The sequence below is a fragment of the Populus alba genome, chromosome 1, assembly GCF_005239225.2.
Source record: "Populus alba chromosome 1, ASM523922v2, whole genome shotgun sequence".
NCBI lineage: Eukaryota > Viridiplantae > Streptophyta > Magnoliopsida > Malpighiales > Salicaceae > Populus > Populus alba.
This window is the reverse complement of record NC_133284.1, coordinates 35215973-35236128: the sequence shown is the minus strand read 5'-3', so window position 1 is coordinate 35236128 and position 20156 is coordinate 35215973. Positions and strand designations below refer to the sequence as shown.

The window sequence follows — 20156 nt, the reverse complement described above, 5'->3', positions numbered from 1 at the left end:
GAGAAAGACTTGCAGCCAAACGGCATTACCTTAGAGGATGTTGATTTGAGTCGTTGTTTCTTATCAGGTGATTCAGCTGGAGTGCTGATCTGTGGCGAAGCATCCTTATCTAAAGCTTTTTCTTTTCTTTTTTCTTGTATGATGTCTTGTATTTGCGAAAGATTGCTGTGCATTTTAAAAAAGATTCGATCATCAAGCTTGTGCATGTGAAAGGTAAGAGAAATAAGCTGCAGAGTCCTGTGAAAAAGTAGTGTATGAACTGGATCCTCATGGTGACTGGATAAATGAAAAGCATGAATGTATGTGATCGGAGACCATCGGAGTTTCATCAAGCAACCCATGAGAAGTGCCAAGCATCTTTGTTAACAGTTGAAGGAATTGAGAGTGACAGAGCAAAAAACGTAAAACATAACTTAAATCTGCATAAGACAATAAATTAAATAAACCGAGCTGAAGAAAGCTAATTGTAATAACTTCAATTGAGCCGTGACAGCACTTCTTTTACAGGAAATGCCTTGCCCTTAAAGTTCAAGCACTTCTGGACCAGCACACTTATTGCACTGAGAGAACACAACTAAGTTTGTGAGTTTCAAGAGTAAAGTCTCTATGGTAAACTAGTTATGGTCAACGCTATTACAGCATTATGAACCAGCAAGGCCTAGTGATTGCCCTTTGCATCTTGAGAAAAAAATGTCACTTTGCAGAATCTTCTGCTTCTGCATTCTCCTGCCCATACCGCCGCTTAAACTTGGCAATCTGACCTAAACTTTCAGCCATTTGCCGCTTTGCTCTGAAGTGGTAGACGTTGCCAACATGGTGTATTTTTGTCATCATAGCATGCATTAATCTGCCATCTTGAGTCACATAGGATATCCATTGCATTTGAGGGTGGATTCCTTTCTTCATCTTGCACAAGTCTGCATTTCAAAGAGCACGATACAGAGCTCAACATAACTCATACTGAATTTCCTTTCCAAAACTAAAGAGTTGCTCATGAAGACAATCTGATTAAGATTGAACATTATTTAATGTTCTGTAAATGGCCTCATAGACATATGATAAAGCTTTTTGTATGCAATTTGCATACATTTTTCAGAAAGAGTCCCCAAATATATTTTAACATTTTCAAATCGGTCAGTTTCTTGTTTGTAATGTACGTGGTTCTAAAAACAAACACTCCTTTCCATTATTCTTCTACAATAAATTGAAAATTTTCCTGCCAAAGCATTAACCATGCCACACAAAAAAGTCATCATAACTTGCGTAAAGATACAATGCCAGTAAAGTTCGTAAGCACAAACTATAATTTATGCTTCTCTGCTATTGAAAAAGGTACCCAAGGTCCCCCACATCACACTAATAAAATCCAAAGTCCTTAAAGCTGCAAACCTGAGAAAAATGTGAGCAACAGTCCAGTTTCTTGTAGATGATTAGAAGTTAGAGGGCATTGGCATAGGATCATGACATGAATGGAAAAAGGTAAGTAAATTAGATGGTAGATATGAGTAACTATTGCTTTGTCATCTACCATCATGGCAAGGAAGGTCTGGTAAGTGTATATAAAATCCCTAATCAATTCTAACATAGTTAATTTGAGCTCTATAATTAAACTGAGAACTATGTATATAGTGATCATGTTATTAATTTATTTTTTCCCCTCCCTTCCAAGCATTTGATGAAGTAAGGCAAGGACTCTGATTAAATGACACACTATTGCTATAATAAAATCCTTGTTCATAGACTGACGGGGGAAAATAATTGAGTTCAGAACTTCAATATCATACTGGGTCGAGGTTGTTACAATAATCTGATGCCCAACACCTTCAAGTGCTTTTGTGCTTTTTAATGGCTCTAATATCAGTATCATCAATTCTGGTATATTCCTATGTAATGTACTTGGAAATAATATACCTTCTGTTCTCTTTCCCTCTGTTAAACACAAATTCACATTTGTTTCAGGCGATGAATCTTTTAAGCTATCTTTAAACACAAAACTGAAGATCTGTTTTTTAAACGGTCATCGGAGTAAAAATGAATAGTATTTTCATCAGAAGATTCAAACAAGTACTAAACTTTTCTCCACAAATTCTATTACACTAATTCAGTTTCCATCGAGAAATCAGAAACATGTGTTAAGGAAAAGAAAAACATAGATCGACAGAGAAGAGAAATCACACCTGGTGTGACAAGATTCAAGGTCGGGTGTGGAAGAGGGAGGCGGCCGGCTGGTTTGCTAGATCTGAAGATGAAGATTGGAGATATACCAGCAGGAGTGAAGATTGATATTTTTTGTTAGTTCTGATCTGGGTGTGGCGTTGGGGAGCCTGAGAGTCGGGGAGTGTGATAGTTGTGAGGGCTGAGAGGGGCGGCTTGCTTGCTAGTAGCGGTAGCTAGGGTTAATAATTAGAAGGCATATTTTTAAGAAAAAATATAGTGCCCCTTAATTTTTGTAAACCGAACCAAATATGTTTTAAAATATTTTTATCGGTTATTTCATGATTTCATTTTAATTCTCACTTTTTTTTTCTCACCGCTAAACTTCACCCTGCACAAATTTGCATTTATTTTTTTATTTATAGTGTCGTTTATTTATTTTATTTTCATCTGAACAGGTGAAATCAAACTGAAAGTTTTTTTTTTAATATTCTAATCAGTTTTTTTCATGATTCCATTTTAGTTTTTTAGTTTTTTTTCTCACCATTAACCCCTTCACCAACTTCAGCCTGCAGGAATTTGCGCAGTAAAGTATGAAAGTTGCAGACATGGAAGTGAAAAGAGGAGCTTGATGAGAAGGCAAGAATCTTCCAAAAATGGGCTACACCCTGCCACGACCACCACCGTTCACTCTTGCATAAACGTTAAAATAACTAGTCGGTGATGAACAACGTTTGCCTCTATCGAAAGCCAGGTGAGAATCAAAAGATGCACTCTCACATGGATATAAAACAAACAGAGAGTTGAAGGAAAAAAGAACAGTGTGGGTGAAAGGGGAGCAGACAAGATATAAAGAGGGGAAAAGGATCGTATGCTTATTCCAGAGAGTTTTTAGAAGTTGCATCAGTACACAAGGGGAGGAAAATACAGTACTAAGGGAAAAAGAAAATCTAGTAAATTTCTGTACCAGAGAGACTGACCTAATTCACTGAAGCCTAACATCTACATCTTTTCACTTCCCCTCTCAGATGATCTGTTAGACATAGGACTTTGGTTTGTATTTTGTTGAGTAAACCCCCATAACCCCCTGTGTTATGTTACAGACCATTAGTCTACACATGCTTGACAAACCTACTTTCTTTACAGCTAAAACAACAGGCGATGGAAAACGGAAATAACACCACCACCACCGTTTGAACACCACTACTAATGTCTTCTAACGATCCAATTTCTCCCATTCATAACGTCCATGGAGAGGCTTGTCACTAACGGGGTCAAAGTTATACCTGCCAAAAGTCGACATTTCTATCAGCTATAAGAGAATGCAACCTTTGCAGCAGAAACATTACATGCAAGATAGCCCAAGTCTTGAAAAATCATTTGAAGAAGAAAAAGAAAGAGATGGGGGATGTATACTTCTCAGTAAATTGCCTTAGCTGCTCTTCTTCAGCCGGGCCAAAGAACTCATCCATTTCATGGGCCGTTGGGATGTGTCTTCGAGTTGAGTTATGTAACCTCCTGCTACTTTCAGTTGGGTTTGCAGGCTTAGTAGTAGAACCAGGGGTTCTTGCGTCTTCTGTGCCTCTTGTTAAATTGCAAGGAGTCGATTCCCTAGTGCTCCTGTGACAAAGAAGATAGATATGACATGGGCCCGGAGAATATGTAACCTAAGACTATGCATAATGATGCAAGTCGTGTCATAAAACTATCAGCACTGATAATAAATACAAAGCTTATGCAAGTAACATTGAAGAGGACATGAATGGTGTCACACATAACAATTGAAAACTTGAATTTTTCCAAGCCATTAAAGACATTGCCGCTCAATTTTCCAGGCAGCTTAGGCCACGTAAATTCTGCAAAGATGATAGGAACTCCCAATCATAGAACCAGTTGAAAAAACTTCCAACACTAGACACATTCGCACCACCACAGAAAAGCAACAAACCCATTTTTAACTATAATGCACTTTAAGCACTAAAAATCCAAGAAATTAACTTCACGAATTTTGGGAATCACAACAGAAAAATATCCAAAATGAATTCTTCTATTTCCCAAATTCAATTTTGTACCTGCAGATAATTAGTACTATGTAGAGACAATAGCTACAAACACAAAAGGATCAAGAAAGAAGTAGAAAACCACTTTAGATATCCTATCCCCATTACATGAAGCAAATATGACACAAACTCTGTTATTATTAGGATATTCTTTAGGCTTTGAATCAAATCAGAGTCCATGGATCAGTAGTAAAATACTGAGCACAGCTAATTCCAAATAAAGTAGTTTCTGTTATGGTGTCCTCTGTCCAAACATAAACAAAAACCAAGTGTGATAACAAGACAAACATACATTAAGCATATTTATGTTCAAACAAGAATCACCAAACAATAATAATATGCTTAAAAATGCAGAGGCATCTATTGTTAAAGAAACAATGGAGCAGGCTTTGTTTCTTTTGATTAAAATAATGCAATGGCATCCATGTTTGAGGGCAGAAAAAGATGAGGATACGTGTTAAAACCATTTTGTTTTTATGCACATATAATAAAGATCAGCATAAAAACAATCAAATTGAAAAGAAAAAAAAAAGGCAAGAACTGTAAAGCCTGTTCAGTGTAAGGTCCAGGAAACCATTATGCAGATATGATCAAGGCATTGTTAAACAGAAACCCACCAAATGATCAAGTGCAATGAGGTAATAAGAATCTCGTTTCCCACGAAGATGATTAATATTTCATTCAAAACCTCCAAACAAAGCCAGGGCAATAATTTCCTAGATAAAAATCACAGAAAGACGAGTCGAACACTTCAAAGAGAATTAAAGCTATGTGGTTTCAGCTTCGCTGGTCCAGAGAAGCAAGAATCTAAGGTTAGGTTCAAAATTTCTCCACACGGCATTTTCTCAGAAACCAAACAGAAAGGGCAGCAAAACTCTTAAAAAGAAAATCACATTAAAAGACAAAATGTGAGGCTTTAGTAAAGGATTCCACCACAATTTGTTTTTCTTTTTTAAAAAGGAAAAACTTTATCTGGGGATGGAATGAAATAAATTAAAATTCTGTTCTTTATTGCAATGAAGTTTTTTCTAGAAATGAAGCCTAAGTACAACTAACCAAAAAGCTGCCACGATCCTCTTTAAATGCAGATTATTGTCTTCCCGAGCCACAAAAATTACAAACTAGAGCTTTAAACTAAACCAAATAGATGAAAGAAAACCCTGAAAAAGTGTCCACTGCTAGAAAAGAAAAAACAACATAAAACCCAAATCAGGAATAAAGTAAAAATGAGGCTTTAACATGTCTCTTTCCCTTCAAATTCTCAGCAATTAAAAACAGACATGGAAAAATTCATTTAAAAACCCCCAAGAAACATAAAACTATTGATTTGTTCTCCTCTGTCTCTCCATTTTCTCAGCAACCAAACACGAATACACTAATTTCATCAGGAAACCCCCAATAAAAAATTTTAAAAATATGAGTTTTCATTCAAAACCCCCAAAAAACATAAAATTATTGAGTTTTCTTTTCTCTCTCCATTTTCTCAGGAACCAAACACGCACGCGCTAATTTCATGAAGAAACCCCCAATAAAAACCCATTCTTTTTAAAATGGAAACCCACATCAATTATCGTTCTTTCCTTCCATTTCCTCATCAATCGAGAAACAAAACCCTAAAATTGAAAACCCAAATAACAAAAATGAAACCCAATTTTTGCCAAAAACCAAAGGATTCGAAAAAGAAAGAGAAAAACCATATCAATTTTTCAATGTCCCTCAGTTTTCACGTTCCCCGCAAAAACTAAACAAAAAAACCCTAATTTAAAGAATAAAAGAGGTTCTCAAACTTTGTGCAAGAAATTAAAGAAAAAGAAAGAAAACCCACCTATCTCTACCTTCAATATCCAAAACATTATCTCCAAAAGAACCCAAGTCTTTACTGTTGCTGTTATTATTCTCTTCAACTTCTCTACTCTCCACTTTACTCTCTCCCCTTTCTTTCTCTTGACCCGACCCGGAACTCGATTTCAGATTAGGGCTAGGGCTTTCTTCTTCTTCTTGCTGCTGCTGCTGCTGCCGCCGCTGCTGCTGACCCAATTTACTACTATTCTGACCACCCTGCCTATGATGCTGCCTTCTGGGAGAGTCATGATGCAGTGACGGAATTGGGGGCGGTTTCTTCTCGAGACGGCGGCTGCGAAGCTGGAGGTAACCAGCAGTAGACGATGGAGGAGAGGCTTTGACTCCTTGTTGTTTCTTGAGAGCTAGGGTTCTGGCTCGTGTACGGACACCGTGAGTCAAGTCCATGACGGCTACATCGCTTGTGGTTTTAGCTTTCCTCATGTACTTGCCCATTTCCTGAAACCTCTTTTTCATACATACGTAGATGAAGAAGAGAAAGAAAGAGGGAGGAAGGGAGGGAAATGAAGGTGAAGGAAAGAAGGAGAGGGGGGTTGCTTTTGGTTAAGGGAGATATATCTTGAGAAAGGGAGAGAGGAGGGCGAGGGGTGGGGTCTTTTAAGGGAATGGAATGGCTGTTGAGAAGAAGGTAAAGGTAGGGTTGGGGCGTGTGGGCGAGGGATGTACGGTCGGAGTTAGCGGTTTTTTAAAAAATATATTTTATTTAAAAATATATCAAAATAATTTTTTATTTTAAAAAATAATTAAAAAAAAAAAACAAATTTAAATTTTAGCTTTTGGAACGAAATACCAAATAGGAAGGACCGTTTATAAAGGTTGAAATTGCATTTTATTTTACCAATTTGATATCATGATAGATTTTAAAGACATGGTTTAGAAAAATATTTTTAATTACAGGTTTAAAATAATATATTTAGTTAAAATTTATATTAATTGAGTTGTTTTAAATAAAATAAAATAATTTTTCAATTTTAGCTTTAATAAAATAAATATTTGAAAAACAATTATATATGGAATATAGTGTGAAAAGTGTAAGGTATTTAATAGATCATATAAATATTTTAAAAAATATTATTTTAATATATTTTTAAATAAAATATACTTTAAAAATAAATATTACTGCCAAACATACTTTATGTTTCTTTTCTTGATTGCCACTACACCCCTAATACATTATCACTAGATGCAATAACTGTGCACTCCCGCGGGCTTGTACTATATTTGTGCATAGTCATGAACTTATAAAAAAAAACTTAAAAAAGAAAATCATGTGGAAAAAAAACTGTTGCAATCTATAATATTTTTTTAAAAAAATTACAAAGATAATTTTAGAAAAAAACCATTAAAAAAAGAAAAAAAAAAACTATGTAGAGAAACATTGTAGCAATCTATTATGTTTCGTGATGAAATATACAGTTGTAATTCTCAACTAGCTTAATATTAAAAATATAAAATTGACAAAGATAATTTTGAAAAAAATCATAACAAAAAAAATCATGCGAGGAATGATTGTAGCCAAGGTTGTTAAAATCGCGATTTTAGAACGAAACGGAAAACTCTTCACAAAATCGGATCATAAAAACGGATCGTAAAATCGTAAGGAATTTTGAAATACATTAAAAAAAATTCATGTTTCAAATAAAAATTCATACATAATTCAAGCACATTAAAAAATATGTTTCAAATAAAACTTCATACATATTTCAAGCCTTCAAATAAAAATTCATATATAGTTCAAGCATCTTAAAATACACCAAATATTTATGACATTATCTAACTTAATAAATTAATAAATTATTTTCTAACTTATTTTTTATGACATTATCAAATATTTTTCAATTTATATGTTATAATATCACCAAATATTAAAAAGTAATTTGCCTTTCATAAATCCATTTTCTATGAAAATCATTTTCCACTACTTTTATGAAGCAGTTTAGTACTTCTTGCTTACGTGCTTTGTAACTTCATTTTTATTTTATTTTGTATACATTATTCTATGCTTTTACATTTATTCATTTAAGCATTGAAATGTTTCTTGTTCTAAAGGATATTGGTTTCTTATGAACAATTCAAACCGAACCAGACAAAGATCTACATTCACTTGCTAGAATGTTACCATAAAAAGCTCATATTTTATCTGAAGGTTTTTTACTTTTTTTATCAACAACCGTGAATTCTCATTCCAATTCAAAGTTTTTATACATCATGCCTTGTTCATGTTCCTATCTATTGTACAAAAATATATATAATTAGTCCATGATTCTTTAATGTAAATATAATCAAAAGAAATTTATATTTTTTGACAACCTTGGGCGGCTCCTCCCAATTCTCTCGGCATTTCTGTTTTTTCTTTCTCTGTTTTCCTCCCCATTTCTCATGGAAAATGTCAAGAAAATAGTAAAATTAACTGACTAACCAAATAGATCTTTCTCTGTTTTCCTCCCCATTTCTCCGATTCAAACAACAGTTTACAGTTCATCAGTGCTAATCAAGAGAATTAATGGAGTAATTATTTCTTTGATTCAATAATAATTGACATCTCGATTATTTTTTATTCTCTCCAGTCTCCACAATTAACAAAATATTATGATCAATTGAACATATTCCCTTTACTGAATTTGCCATCAATAAAACAAACGAGACTCTGAGAGCATAAAATAGGCAGAGAGCATAAATTTTTGAACAAAAATTCATTACCAAATCTGCAAATCACTTCAAATTTTCTATTGCATATTCATTACCCAATCACTTCAAAATCATCATACTAAATTACTAATCATTCCATCAAGCAAAACATTATAAAGGGAATAATTTTTTTCAAATCATGGGCAATGAGGACCGGGAAAATACAGGGGATTGGGGATATCACATTCTAAATAAAACTTCTTACGGTGAAGACTGAAGAGAACGCCGACGAGCTGAAGACTGAACTTTGAAGTCTAAAGAGAAAACTGTTGATGCTGGGGGAAAAAAAGAGATCGATGCTGCTATTGATGAAGAGGGAAGACTAAAGAGGATGCCGTTGATGATGGAAATAAAGAGATAGAGGTAGAGAGCTATTGATGAAGAGTCGAAGAATGAACTCTGAAGTCTGAAGAGAGAACATTTGGCCTGGAGGAAAAAACGAGATCGCTGCCATGGATGAGATCGCCTGGAGCTATTGAAGAGAGGAAGCCGTGAGTCATCAATCTCAAAGATTTTCTCTTCAGAGATAATGAATTTGGGGTAAACCATGGATGAGTGACAATTGGCATGCCGTTATTGGACTGGAGAAAACATATATTGCAATGCAGTATGTTTTTTTTGTTGAAATCGTAAAATCGGTACCAGAATCGTGATTTTTTGCTATTTCATCCGATTTTATCGATTTTACTCGATTTTAATCCGACTTTATCAATTTTCGAGTTTTTAAGACGATTCAACACGTTAAGCATGTATTGACTCGTAAAATCGTACGATTTTACGAGTTGAATCGCGATTTTAACAACCTTGATTGTAGCAATCCACAGTGTTTTAAATAAAAAATACAAAACTTAATTCTCAACCAGCTTAATATTAAAAAAATAGAAGCAACAAAGACAATTATGAAAACAATTATATAAAAAAAGAAAAGAAAAAAAAAGACCAATGTAGAGAAACACTATAACAATCCACAATGTTTTGTGAGGAAAGCTACAATTGTAATTCTCAACCAGTTTAATATAAAAAAATAAAATCAACAATGATAATTTTGGAAAAAATCAGAAAAAAAAAAAACATAAAAATCATACAGGAAAACACTGTAGCAATCCACAATATTTTTTTTAAAAAAACTATAAAGCTAGATTCTTAACCATTCAATATTAAAAAAAAATAAGTTTGACAAAGATAATTTCAGAAAAAAACATGCGGAAAAATACTATAACAAAACAAAAATCATGTGGGGAAACACTGTAGCAATCGACAATGTTTAAAAAAAAAATTATAAAGTTAGATTCTCAACCAGTTTAATAGTAAAAAAAAAATTGATAAAGATAGTGTTGAAAGAAAAAAACATAAAAACAAAAAGAAATAAAAAAAATAAAGATAATTTAAAAAAAAAAAAAACAAGAGGGTAGTAGAAAAAAATAGAAAAGAAAAAGACAAAAAAAAGAAAAACATAAGAGGAATGAAAAAAAAAAACCATATGAAAAAAGTTATAGTTCTTTCTTCAGTATTTTAGAATATTAGTTAATAAGGGTTTTGCTCCTTTTTATATTTAAATTACAGGATAAAAATTATTGAAAAAACAAACTTAATTATTCACATCAAAGAATATTTTTATTATTGAAAAAAAAATTAATATCTTGGATGAGCATGAGAAATGAAATAGATGCGTCCAAATTTTTTTAACTTGTTCCACAAAAAATCTGAAATAGTACAAGTTCTTCGTTATGATTGTTTTAATACCTAGAGTGCTTTTATAATTTTTCCATCTTCCTCCTCCTCCCATGGTTTTTCTGAATCAAAATCAAGGTCTCTGTGCTAATTTTATTTGGATCCTTTTCTATTTTCAAGTTCATAATAAAAAAATAATCAATCTAAATTAAAGTTAGAGTTTAATTTTTGTTTATTAACAACACAACAAAACTGATAAATAAAAAAATAATAAACTTTTATTGAATATTTGATTTTATCATGAACTTCTGATGAAGTTCTAAATGAAAACACGGTTAAAATTGTACTTGTTAAAAATTTATTTATTTTTAATTATTTTAATATGTTGATATTAAAAATAATTTTAAAAATATTATTTTGATATATTTATAAATAAATAAAATATTTTTAAAAATAACCATTATTATTTTATAAGAATGTATTAAATAATAATTGTTGAATTGAGGATGAATAAATTCGGTTAGATAATCTATTGAAGTCAATTTATGAATAGCATCATCAATAATCTTAAATATCTTGGCTTATGGAACACAAAACTTGTATTAAACTTGATAAAAGAGTAATTAAATCAAAGTTTGAAAAGACAAAGACGTGATAGAGGGATGGAAAAAAATATTTTACTATTAATTAGTATTTTGGATAATTCGAATCAAAATTTATCATTTCAGATAATTAGCTGAATTGTTAAAAAAATCATTTATTTGGTACGGAAATTTTCTTCATCGCGTGATGAAGGAATTCGAGATACCCGAAGTTTTTTACCTCATTATTTTTTGACCTAAAATAATAGAAGAATTACAATTAAATAGTTAAAATTGTAGTTACATGGAAAGTTTTCACCAGAAAACAATATTTTTTTTTATGGTACTAAAGGAATAATTAATATTATCCTATTAGTTATTTAATATACATATTAAATAAAAAAATACATTTAAATAAAAAAAATCCTTAGTAAAAATACTTGGTGAGTTATAAGTTTTATTTTCTTTTTATTTTATATTGTGCCCAAAAAATAATTAATAGGATGCCACTAGTTATTCTATGAAAGCCATAAAATCTCTCATTAGGCTATATCCTTACATACTTTATACTAATTTTAACGAGAAAACTCAACAAAATTTTATAAAAACAACAATTTTAAAATTATAATTACAGAGAAATGGCCTAGTATTTTTTTATATATATAATAGGATAAGTGTTAGATCTGTACTTATATTTTATATTTTAAAATGAAATAATTATGTCTTTTTATATTATGTGAGTTTCTAACCTATTATTATAATGGGCTAATTTTATTTTAAAAAATGCTCTCAGATGGATAAGCATGTGCAAGTTCTTAAAAAAACTCAATCACGGAGTTTAAGGTGGTGGGTGGCTGGAAAATTATGGTGATGGTAGACAAGTTTAACGGTGATCGGTAGGTTAGAGCTTGATTTTAGATGTAAAAGTGGGAGGGAGAGGAAGGAAAAAGGTGAATTCTAAGGTCTAGGGGTGTAAGTCGGCATATTAGTGCTTATTTTCAGTAAAATATGGAGATAAAAATAAAAATAAATCATGTAATATTTTCTGATAATTTTAACTAAAAAAAATCATCAAGATTAAAAACTCAATTCATATAAAAAAAACATAATTGATTTAATTTAGAATTTAAAAACACATTGAACAAAAAAAAACATGCAGGGTTATGTCATATAACTATCAGAACATGTTAAAAAATATAATTATAATTGTTTTTTTGAAGAATTTTTATTTAAAAATTTATTAAAATAATATTTTTATTATTTTTAAAAAATTATTTTTGATATTAGTACATTAAAATTATATAGAAATATTAAAAAAATAACAATTTAAAATAAAAATATTTTAGATATTTTAAAAATATTTTTAAAACACAAAAACAAACAAACCGTTTTAATCATGTAATGTATTTTGTCCACGTCATTTTCAACCTTGAATATATCGCGATACTATTAAAATACGAGATTTTGAGGACTTATGAAGGACGGCAGTCCTTGGATTCCCTTTTAAGTGGCCAGGTGGAAAGAGCATTCTTATTTTTTTTTATTGGCTCTTTCTGTATGTTTTTCTCCGTCAAAGGTACAAGGCTTGAACAATCCCACTCGCCCTCATAGGAAATGTAGTCCACGCACCTTCACACGTCTGCAATGGAATTTTCTGCTCCGAAGCTGCATACAAAAAAGTCAATCGATATCTAGAACATACGCTGCTTGACTACAGTTTCTGATGTTTCTGATCGGATGAGACCAGATTAACCTAGTTTCTGACCACGCTAAAATTGAATGATCTGATATGTCGATTTATTGTCTAGTTAAAATTTGATTTGATTTTTTATTTTTTATACATATAATATAGTTGTTTTGATCCATCCAAATTCAATCATTTTCGATGCAAAATTAGCTACATTATACTCTCTTTTTTTCTTCAAAATTCTCTTTGAATTGAATTATTAAATAATAATACTACGCATATATTTATTTAGCATCTCAGCCAACAATGGTTTAAAAAATTACAGAGTTAATTTGTGGAATGACTTGTTTCAAAATATTTATATTATTTTTCAAAATATTTTTATTAACATAGGTATTCGAGTTAATGCATATAAATTATGTACATTTTAACTAGTCTCACGTGTTTTAAAATTAACAATTATATAAACTTTTAATAGCTCTGAAATTTATAAAATCTAAATTGATGAAATTAAAAATTAAAATTAAACTTTGATGAATTAAATTACTCCCTTTAAATTCTCCGGACTTGAATTTAAAATATTTAAAGAAGGAACATTGATGTGAATCGACCAACTCTTTGTACTTTGAACTAACAATAACAATAATAATAATAATAAGAGTGTTGTGATTTACATCTTCAAACAATTTTTTTGTTATCTTATCTTGATTTTTCTTTTCAGATGCATTAACATATTAAAGAATAATTAATTAATGTTGAAATCAAAATATTAATATATAATGGAAAGTCCAAAAGAGAATGGACGATGCAAATAAAAACTGATAATGATTGTTAAAATTACAGTAAATATCTTAATGGAAAGTATATGTAATTACTGATAATGATTTGTGTATAAATCATTTTTTTGTTAAGAAAATCCAATCTAATTTAGAAATTCGCGTAAGGAAAAAAATTAAGAAAAACTAAGACCGATACATCATCTACTTTGCAATCTTTGCTAGGAAAAAAATTAAGAAAACTAGTTTTACAATTTCTTTACTTTAATTCTCATTTCATGGAGTCTAATCAAAGATTAACATTATAAGAAAAAAAAAATAAAAGCTATTGATGTATACTTTTAAAAAATATTTTTTAATTGAAAATATATTAAAATAATATTTTTTTAAATTTTAATATCAATACATCATATTCATAAAAAATAATAATTTAATATCTTATTAAATAAAAATTACATAGAGCATTTTATCTTAATATTTGAACCAAAATTATTAAACCTAGCATGTTTTCATGATTTGAATTATAGGCGATGAAAATAAATTTTAAAATTATTGTTTTAATATTTTTATAAAAAAGTTCAAACATTATGGTTTTGAATTTCTTTTAAAAAAATCAATATAAATTTTAATAAATCTAAATCTCATTTTATAATTTAAAATTAAACTCGAACTGTTACCCTGCTGACAGCATATCGAAGAGGAAACTTACTGATTTGTGGGAAGAAGAAACTTATGTAATAAAACAATGAGCAAAGCATCCAGGAAAGTTGAGTTAGATTTGGTAAATTTATTAAATTAATTGAAATCTTTTGAATAAAAGTAAGATTTTTGGTGCATGGAAATAGTTGTTCTGCTTTTGCCAGATTACCCCTCCTGTCAAATGTTGCCACCTGGTGCCTTCTCCTGTGCTAATGCCATCACACCTATGTCATTTCACTCTTTCAACTTGATTGAATGATATGATATCACCTCATAAATAAAAATAAAAATGAAAAGATATCTTATTCTTTTTTTACGCAGTATATGTCATGATTTTACCGTGTAGCGTGTCATCTTTTAATTTGCCAGTCGCTACATAACTGGTTATAATTAATGTTATTTTAAAAGGAGTGTGTTTTTCATCGTGGAAAACTTCAAAGTTTATCCTCACATGTATTATTATAGACAGTGTGTAAAATGTTTTATATATATATATATATATATATATATATTTTAATTTTGATTTTTAATTTTTTGATGATTTAATTCTAATTAAATATTAATTAACTTTGAATTTTTATTAAAAATGAGATTGAGAGAAAAAGAACTGAAATGAAAACATGCTAAAAATAAATAGAACGCCATGAATTTCATAAAAAATATACGTTGGTCCTTAAAATTTAAAAATAATATAAATTATATAATTTCATTGCCTCAATATTTTTTTAATTTGATTTTGATATAAAAATTTATTTTTATTATTTTTTAGTCCTTAATTGATAAAGGAGAGAGAGAGAAATCATAAGATTCCGAATATAGAGACAGAAAAGTGTCATTGACACCAATTTAAACCATCGAAATAAACAATATTTATGTTAAATTGTTTCATTTAATAATGAGAGTTTATATTAGGATTTTTTTACCTTTAAAGTTTAAGAAACAAAAAAAAGCTGAGCTTAGGTTGATTTTTGAATTCAGACTGATTTAAGTTTTTGAGGTATTTTTTGAAGTTATATATAGATTTATCATGGCTTTTATGATGTTTTAGGTAAAAAAAAAAAAAGAAGGGGATTTTGAGTAAAAAAACTTAAACTCTGATTTTTTAGCCACCACAATGGCCAAATTTTGAACAAATTAGACAACACGTTACTAGACTGTTTTTTAAAAAAATTGAGGCAAATAACTGCATACAAAAAAAATTAAGAGCCAAACTGCACAGGCCCTGAAAAAATAAGCCTAGGAGCTGGCCTGACTTGTAAGGCTTAGCGGCGCCTAGCCTTTGTTTTTTTTTTTTTATGATTTTTTTTATTTTTTTTAATTTATATATAAATTAATATTTCTCTCTCTTTTTTTTAAGCCACTTTTAAATTAAACTTATTTTTTTTAGTTATACATTTAGTTTTAATTTTTTTTTTCTAATTCATCTATAATTTTTTTAATCTAAGTTAAGATTAAAAAAATTATTACCCTCTATGGTGGTGTTTTTTTAGGGAAGATTTATAGCAATATTTTTTTTTCTTCAAAAGATACATATTAAATAATATTTATTTCTCTTTCCCCTGTCATCATCAATAATTTAATCAATTATTTGTTCACTAGTAATAATCACTGTATAACAATTTAATTTTATTTATTTAACCTCTTATCCAACACCATTAGACCTATTTATTTTTATATTTTAAAAGTATTTTTAAATAAATTAATTTTTATTTTTTTAAATTAATATATTTTTTAGTTTTTTAAGCATATTTTAATGCATTAATATTAAAAATAAATTTTTAAAAATAAAAAATATTATTTTAATAAAAATTACTAGAAAATGGATGCTCAGACAATTGCTACCAAAAGAGAGAATGGATTGAAAGACAAAAGTTGCAGTACGTACAACGTAGTTGGATAATTCCCATGGATTGCATTGCCATCTCCACTCATGAAATCGATCCATTTCCCATCTTAGGAAGGATCACGTTCTCTACAGCCTAAAATAGAGAAAGATCCCTTTATATTTTTCTATTCTTATTAAACTCCGCTTGGTTTAGCAGATGAACATGAAACTCAGTCTAAATTAAATTTTAAACAATTAAATGAGAATTTATTCAGTTAAATCTAAATAACTCGATGGATTAGTTTAAGATCAGATTAATTATTTTAAAATCTAATTTGATTTTTTTTAAAAATAAAATACGGATTTCAACACTTTAAAAAGAGTTGAAATAACATTGTTTGATTAACCAAGTTTAATCCATCCAACACCTAATGCAGCCGAAGGTTAATAACTTTGATATTGCCTTTCTTTTCTGTCTCACGAGTCCTGTATATTTACCATTCATGGCTGAGATGGGATTATTCAGTTGTGCAACCACTATCCTTTGAGTCCTTTGCAATGCAATATTTTCTGTAAAGTTGTCTTGTTCTGGAATTAAATCCGTGACATGTGTGTTTTATAGGATCTTGAGATTATATAACTTTTGTCATTAATGGAAGAGTTTGTTTGTTTCCGTGGTGGAAAGGATTTTGTTGAAAAAAAATTATATTTTTTAATATTTTTATATTGTTTTGATAGGTTTTATAGTATAGTATAGTATTCTTAACACTCGCATATTTTAATTATAAAGATTTACAGCATGCTACCTCTAGTTTTGTACATTCGTTTCACTTAACACCTTGTCATTTGTCTTCTGTTAGTTCTTGTCCAAGAAAAAAACCCATCAAATTTATTACAGAAATGTCATCACTCACTCGGTTAAAGATATTTCATTTTTTAAAACCCTAGTTCCACCCGAGGCTTTTGTTCTTCTTGCAATGGATGCATCAGCCGTAGAATATTTAAAGGATATAATACTATATGTTATATAACAACCCATCTTATAAGAAATATTTACATTAAAGTTTTTGCCACTTAATTATAAATACCTGAACATTTCCCTTTCCACGAGTATCGAGCCACCCCCCCCCCCAGGCTATTTGCCAACTCCTGATAGAGGTTAGCAAAAATCTTGTTATTTTAAGGATAATTAAAAATATAGTTGTAATTATTTTATAAATTTTAAAATATAAATTGAACCGTGTTTTCAATCGATCCTTTATATACTCCATAGAAACGTGTTAAGCACAACTTAGCATACAAAAGTAAAGTTGTTCCGTTAGCCATGTTATCATATAGAGCTATTTAATCCATTTAAATCAATTAATTTTTAAATAAAAAAATCTTATTTTTTTTTTAGTATTAACCAGATTAAATTAAAATTGAATTTAGTTAATTCAATAAAATTATTAATTAAGTTGGGCTTAATTAATATATTTTATAATTGAAATTGAAACTCGGATTCAGTAAAACCTCGTGGCAGGCTTACAGATCAATTATTTGCATTGCCATATTATAAAATCTAGTAAGTATGTGTAAAAAGTAAAACCCTAAAATCTAAAGAGGATCTACTAATAGGTTAGGATCACAACGCACGCAGACACGATGTGCCAATGCCCCCATGGATTCTTTTGATACTCGCGTTAGCAGCAAAATTCATTGACCTATCTCTCTGCATTTCTTTTACCATTATTTCTCACCGTAGAATATTCAAAAAGGGGTTGCAGTATTACGTAGTGTTGTAGTTACTGCATATAAAAAAATAAATTGTTTGATAAAAAATAATTTTAGTTGGGAATGATTTAATATTTATATATGTTTGGTTAAAATTATGGTTGAAATTAAAATTAAATAAAAAGTAGTTTGATGTGTTTGGTTAAAAATACTTTTTAAATTAAGGTTATAAAATAATTTTTAAAAATTATATTAATATTGATGGTTTTTAATTTAAATATTACAGATTTAACTATTACTATTACATCATGAAATGAATAATAATTAATATAAAATATTTTTTATTGTTTCATTAAACTATTTACAATTCCATCACATATGAAATACATTCGACAAGGACTATAATTTTATTGGTTTCATAAGTGCGCAATAATATCAGGTAAAATATCATCAAGAATAAAATTGGGATTGCGAACAAATTCTACAAATATTATACCATCAAGCGAACTCCTTCTAATTTATATAGTGTCATTGAATAATATGAAACACTAATTTTTTAAATAAAACATAATTAAAAATAAAATAATAAAATAATTTTTTTATTTTACTGGATCCAACCTGGTCAATGCATTCTTAATTTTAAAAACAATCAATACACTGCAATTGCTACAATTCTTAAGAATAAAAAACTAAAACGATCCATAAAATCCTATTACAAAATTCACATAAAAAATCAATTAAATACCAAATAAATTCCAAACCACATACAAACTAACATTCTTTCTAATAAAAACACGAACCCAAAGAAATTCCTTAACTTAGATCTCAATAACAGTACTCCACCACTACCATATCCATACAGATTTTGATAGCTGGAGGCAATTAATTAAGGTGCTAAACAGTAGCCAGTAGACTAATTAATTTGTTTTTTAAACAAACAGGGACTAATCTATAATCCACACCCATTTACAAATGGAATGGTAAGTACTCTATATTATAATTGTTAAATCCGACTTGGTTGGTTTAGCGAGTTAATCTAAAAAATTTAGAACATAAAATCTAACTTGAACTTAGTTTTTGGTTAAACTGAAAAAAAATATTGATTATGTAAAATTTAGTTAGGTCACCACCAAGAATATTTTTTTAAAAATAAAATAATATTATTTTAATAAAAATAATTGATTTAAATTGATATGATGAAGATCCAATAACTCATTCTCATTTTCATATCACTTCTTAAAATAGTGCTCCATTATAATATCACAAATTATAATAAAAGATATAGAGACAATAAAAACAAGTGAATATGCAGGAACAAACAGGTAAAAAACTTATTATTTTAAGGATATTTAAATGTGAAGTTGTAATTATTTTATAAATTTTAAAATTTTTTAAAACTACAAACTCAACCGCGTTTTCAATTCCAGTCGGTTGCTTTATATATTCCACGTAAACGTTTTGAGGTTCAGTGAACCATCTGCGTCATTAAGCACAACCTAGCATGCAAAAGTAAAGTCGTTCCGTTAGCCATGTTATCATACAGTGTTATTTGATCCATTTAAATCAATTATTTTTTTAATAAAAAACATCTCGTTTTTTATTTAAAAGGTTTTAGTATTAACTGGATTAAATTAAAATTGAATTTAGTTAAGTAAATAAAGTTATTAATCAAGTTGGACTTAATTAATATCTTTTATAATTTAAATTGAAACTCGGATTCAATAAAACCTAGTGGCCGGCTCACAGATCAATTATTTGCATTGCCAAGTTATAAAATATAGTAAGTATGTGCAAAAAGTAAAACCCTAAAATCTAAATATCTATTAAGGTTTTGTTTGTTTTTATATTTTAAAAGTATTTTTTAAAAATTTTTAATTTAATTTGCTTTAAATTAATATAGAATAATATTTCTCACCGTAGAATATTCAAAAAAATCTTAATCAAGCTGATAAAAATTCTTAATAATATTTCTCACCGTAGAATATTCACCGTATATTATTTCTCACCGTAGAATAATATAGATTTTAATCAAGCTGATAAAAAATCTCTCTGATAATTAATATTTCTCACCGTAGAATATTCAAAAAGGGGTTGCAGCCATATTTAATTATCAGCTTTATTTTGTTTTCTAATATAAACACGAACCCAGAGAAATTCCTTAACTTGATAGGCTTGGCATCTCTTACATATCCCTTGCGAAATATCTTTCTACTCACTGAAAAGGTTAGAGATTTGCTACTAACTTGATAGTTAGAATAGAGGCTATTAAGTAAGGTGCCAAACAGTAGTATTTAAAACCAGATAGACTGATTAATTTGTTTTTTTAAACAAACAGGGACTAATTTATAATTCACACCCGTTTGCAAATGGAATGGTAAATACTCTATATTCTAATGATTAAGTCCGACTTGATTGGTTTAGTGGGTTAATTTAAAAAATTTA

The 20156-nt window shown here is 29.3% G+C and overlaps 2 protein-coding genes across 2 annotated transcripts; both read right to left on the bottom strand.

The window, feature by feature from the left end:
* Positions 1-451: 451 nt before the first annotated feature.
* LOC118055257 (uncharacterized) lies at positions 452-2500 on the bottom strand. The gene is made up of 2 exons (XM_035067097.2): positions 2178-2500; positions 452-917 (listed from the first exon to the last, which is right to left on the bottom strand). The coding sequence occupies exon 2, from the start codon at positions 904-906 to the stop codon at positions 694-696; it is 213 nt and encodes a 70-aa protein (XP_034922988.1). The 5' UTR covers positions 907-917; positions 2178-2500; the 3' UTR covers positions 452-693.
* Positions 2501-3004: 504 nt separating this feature from the next.
* On the bottom strand, positions 3005-6638 carry LOC118055256 (cyclin-dependent kinase inhibitor 5). Its single transcript, XM_035067096.2, has 3 exons — positions 6040-6638; positions 3571-3774; positions 3005-3440 (listed from the first exon to the last, which is right to left on the bottom strand). The coding sequence occupies exons 1-3, from the start codon at positions 6528-6530 to the stop codon at positions 3371-3373; spliced, it is 765 nt and encodes a 254-aa protein (XP_034922987.1). The 5' UTR covers positions 6531-6638; the 3' UTR covers positions 3005-3370.
* Between the last annotated feature and the right edge of the window lie 13518 nt (positions 6639-20156).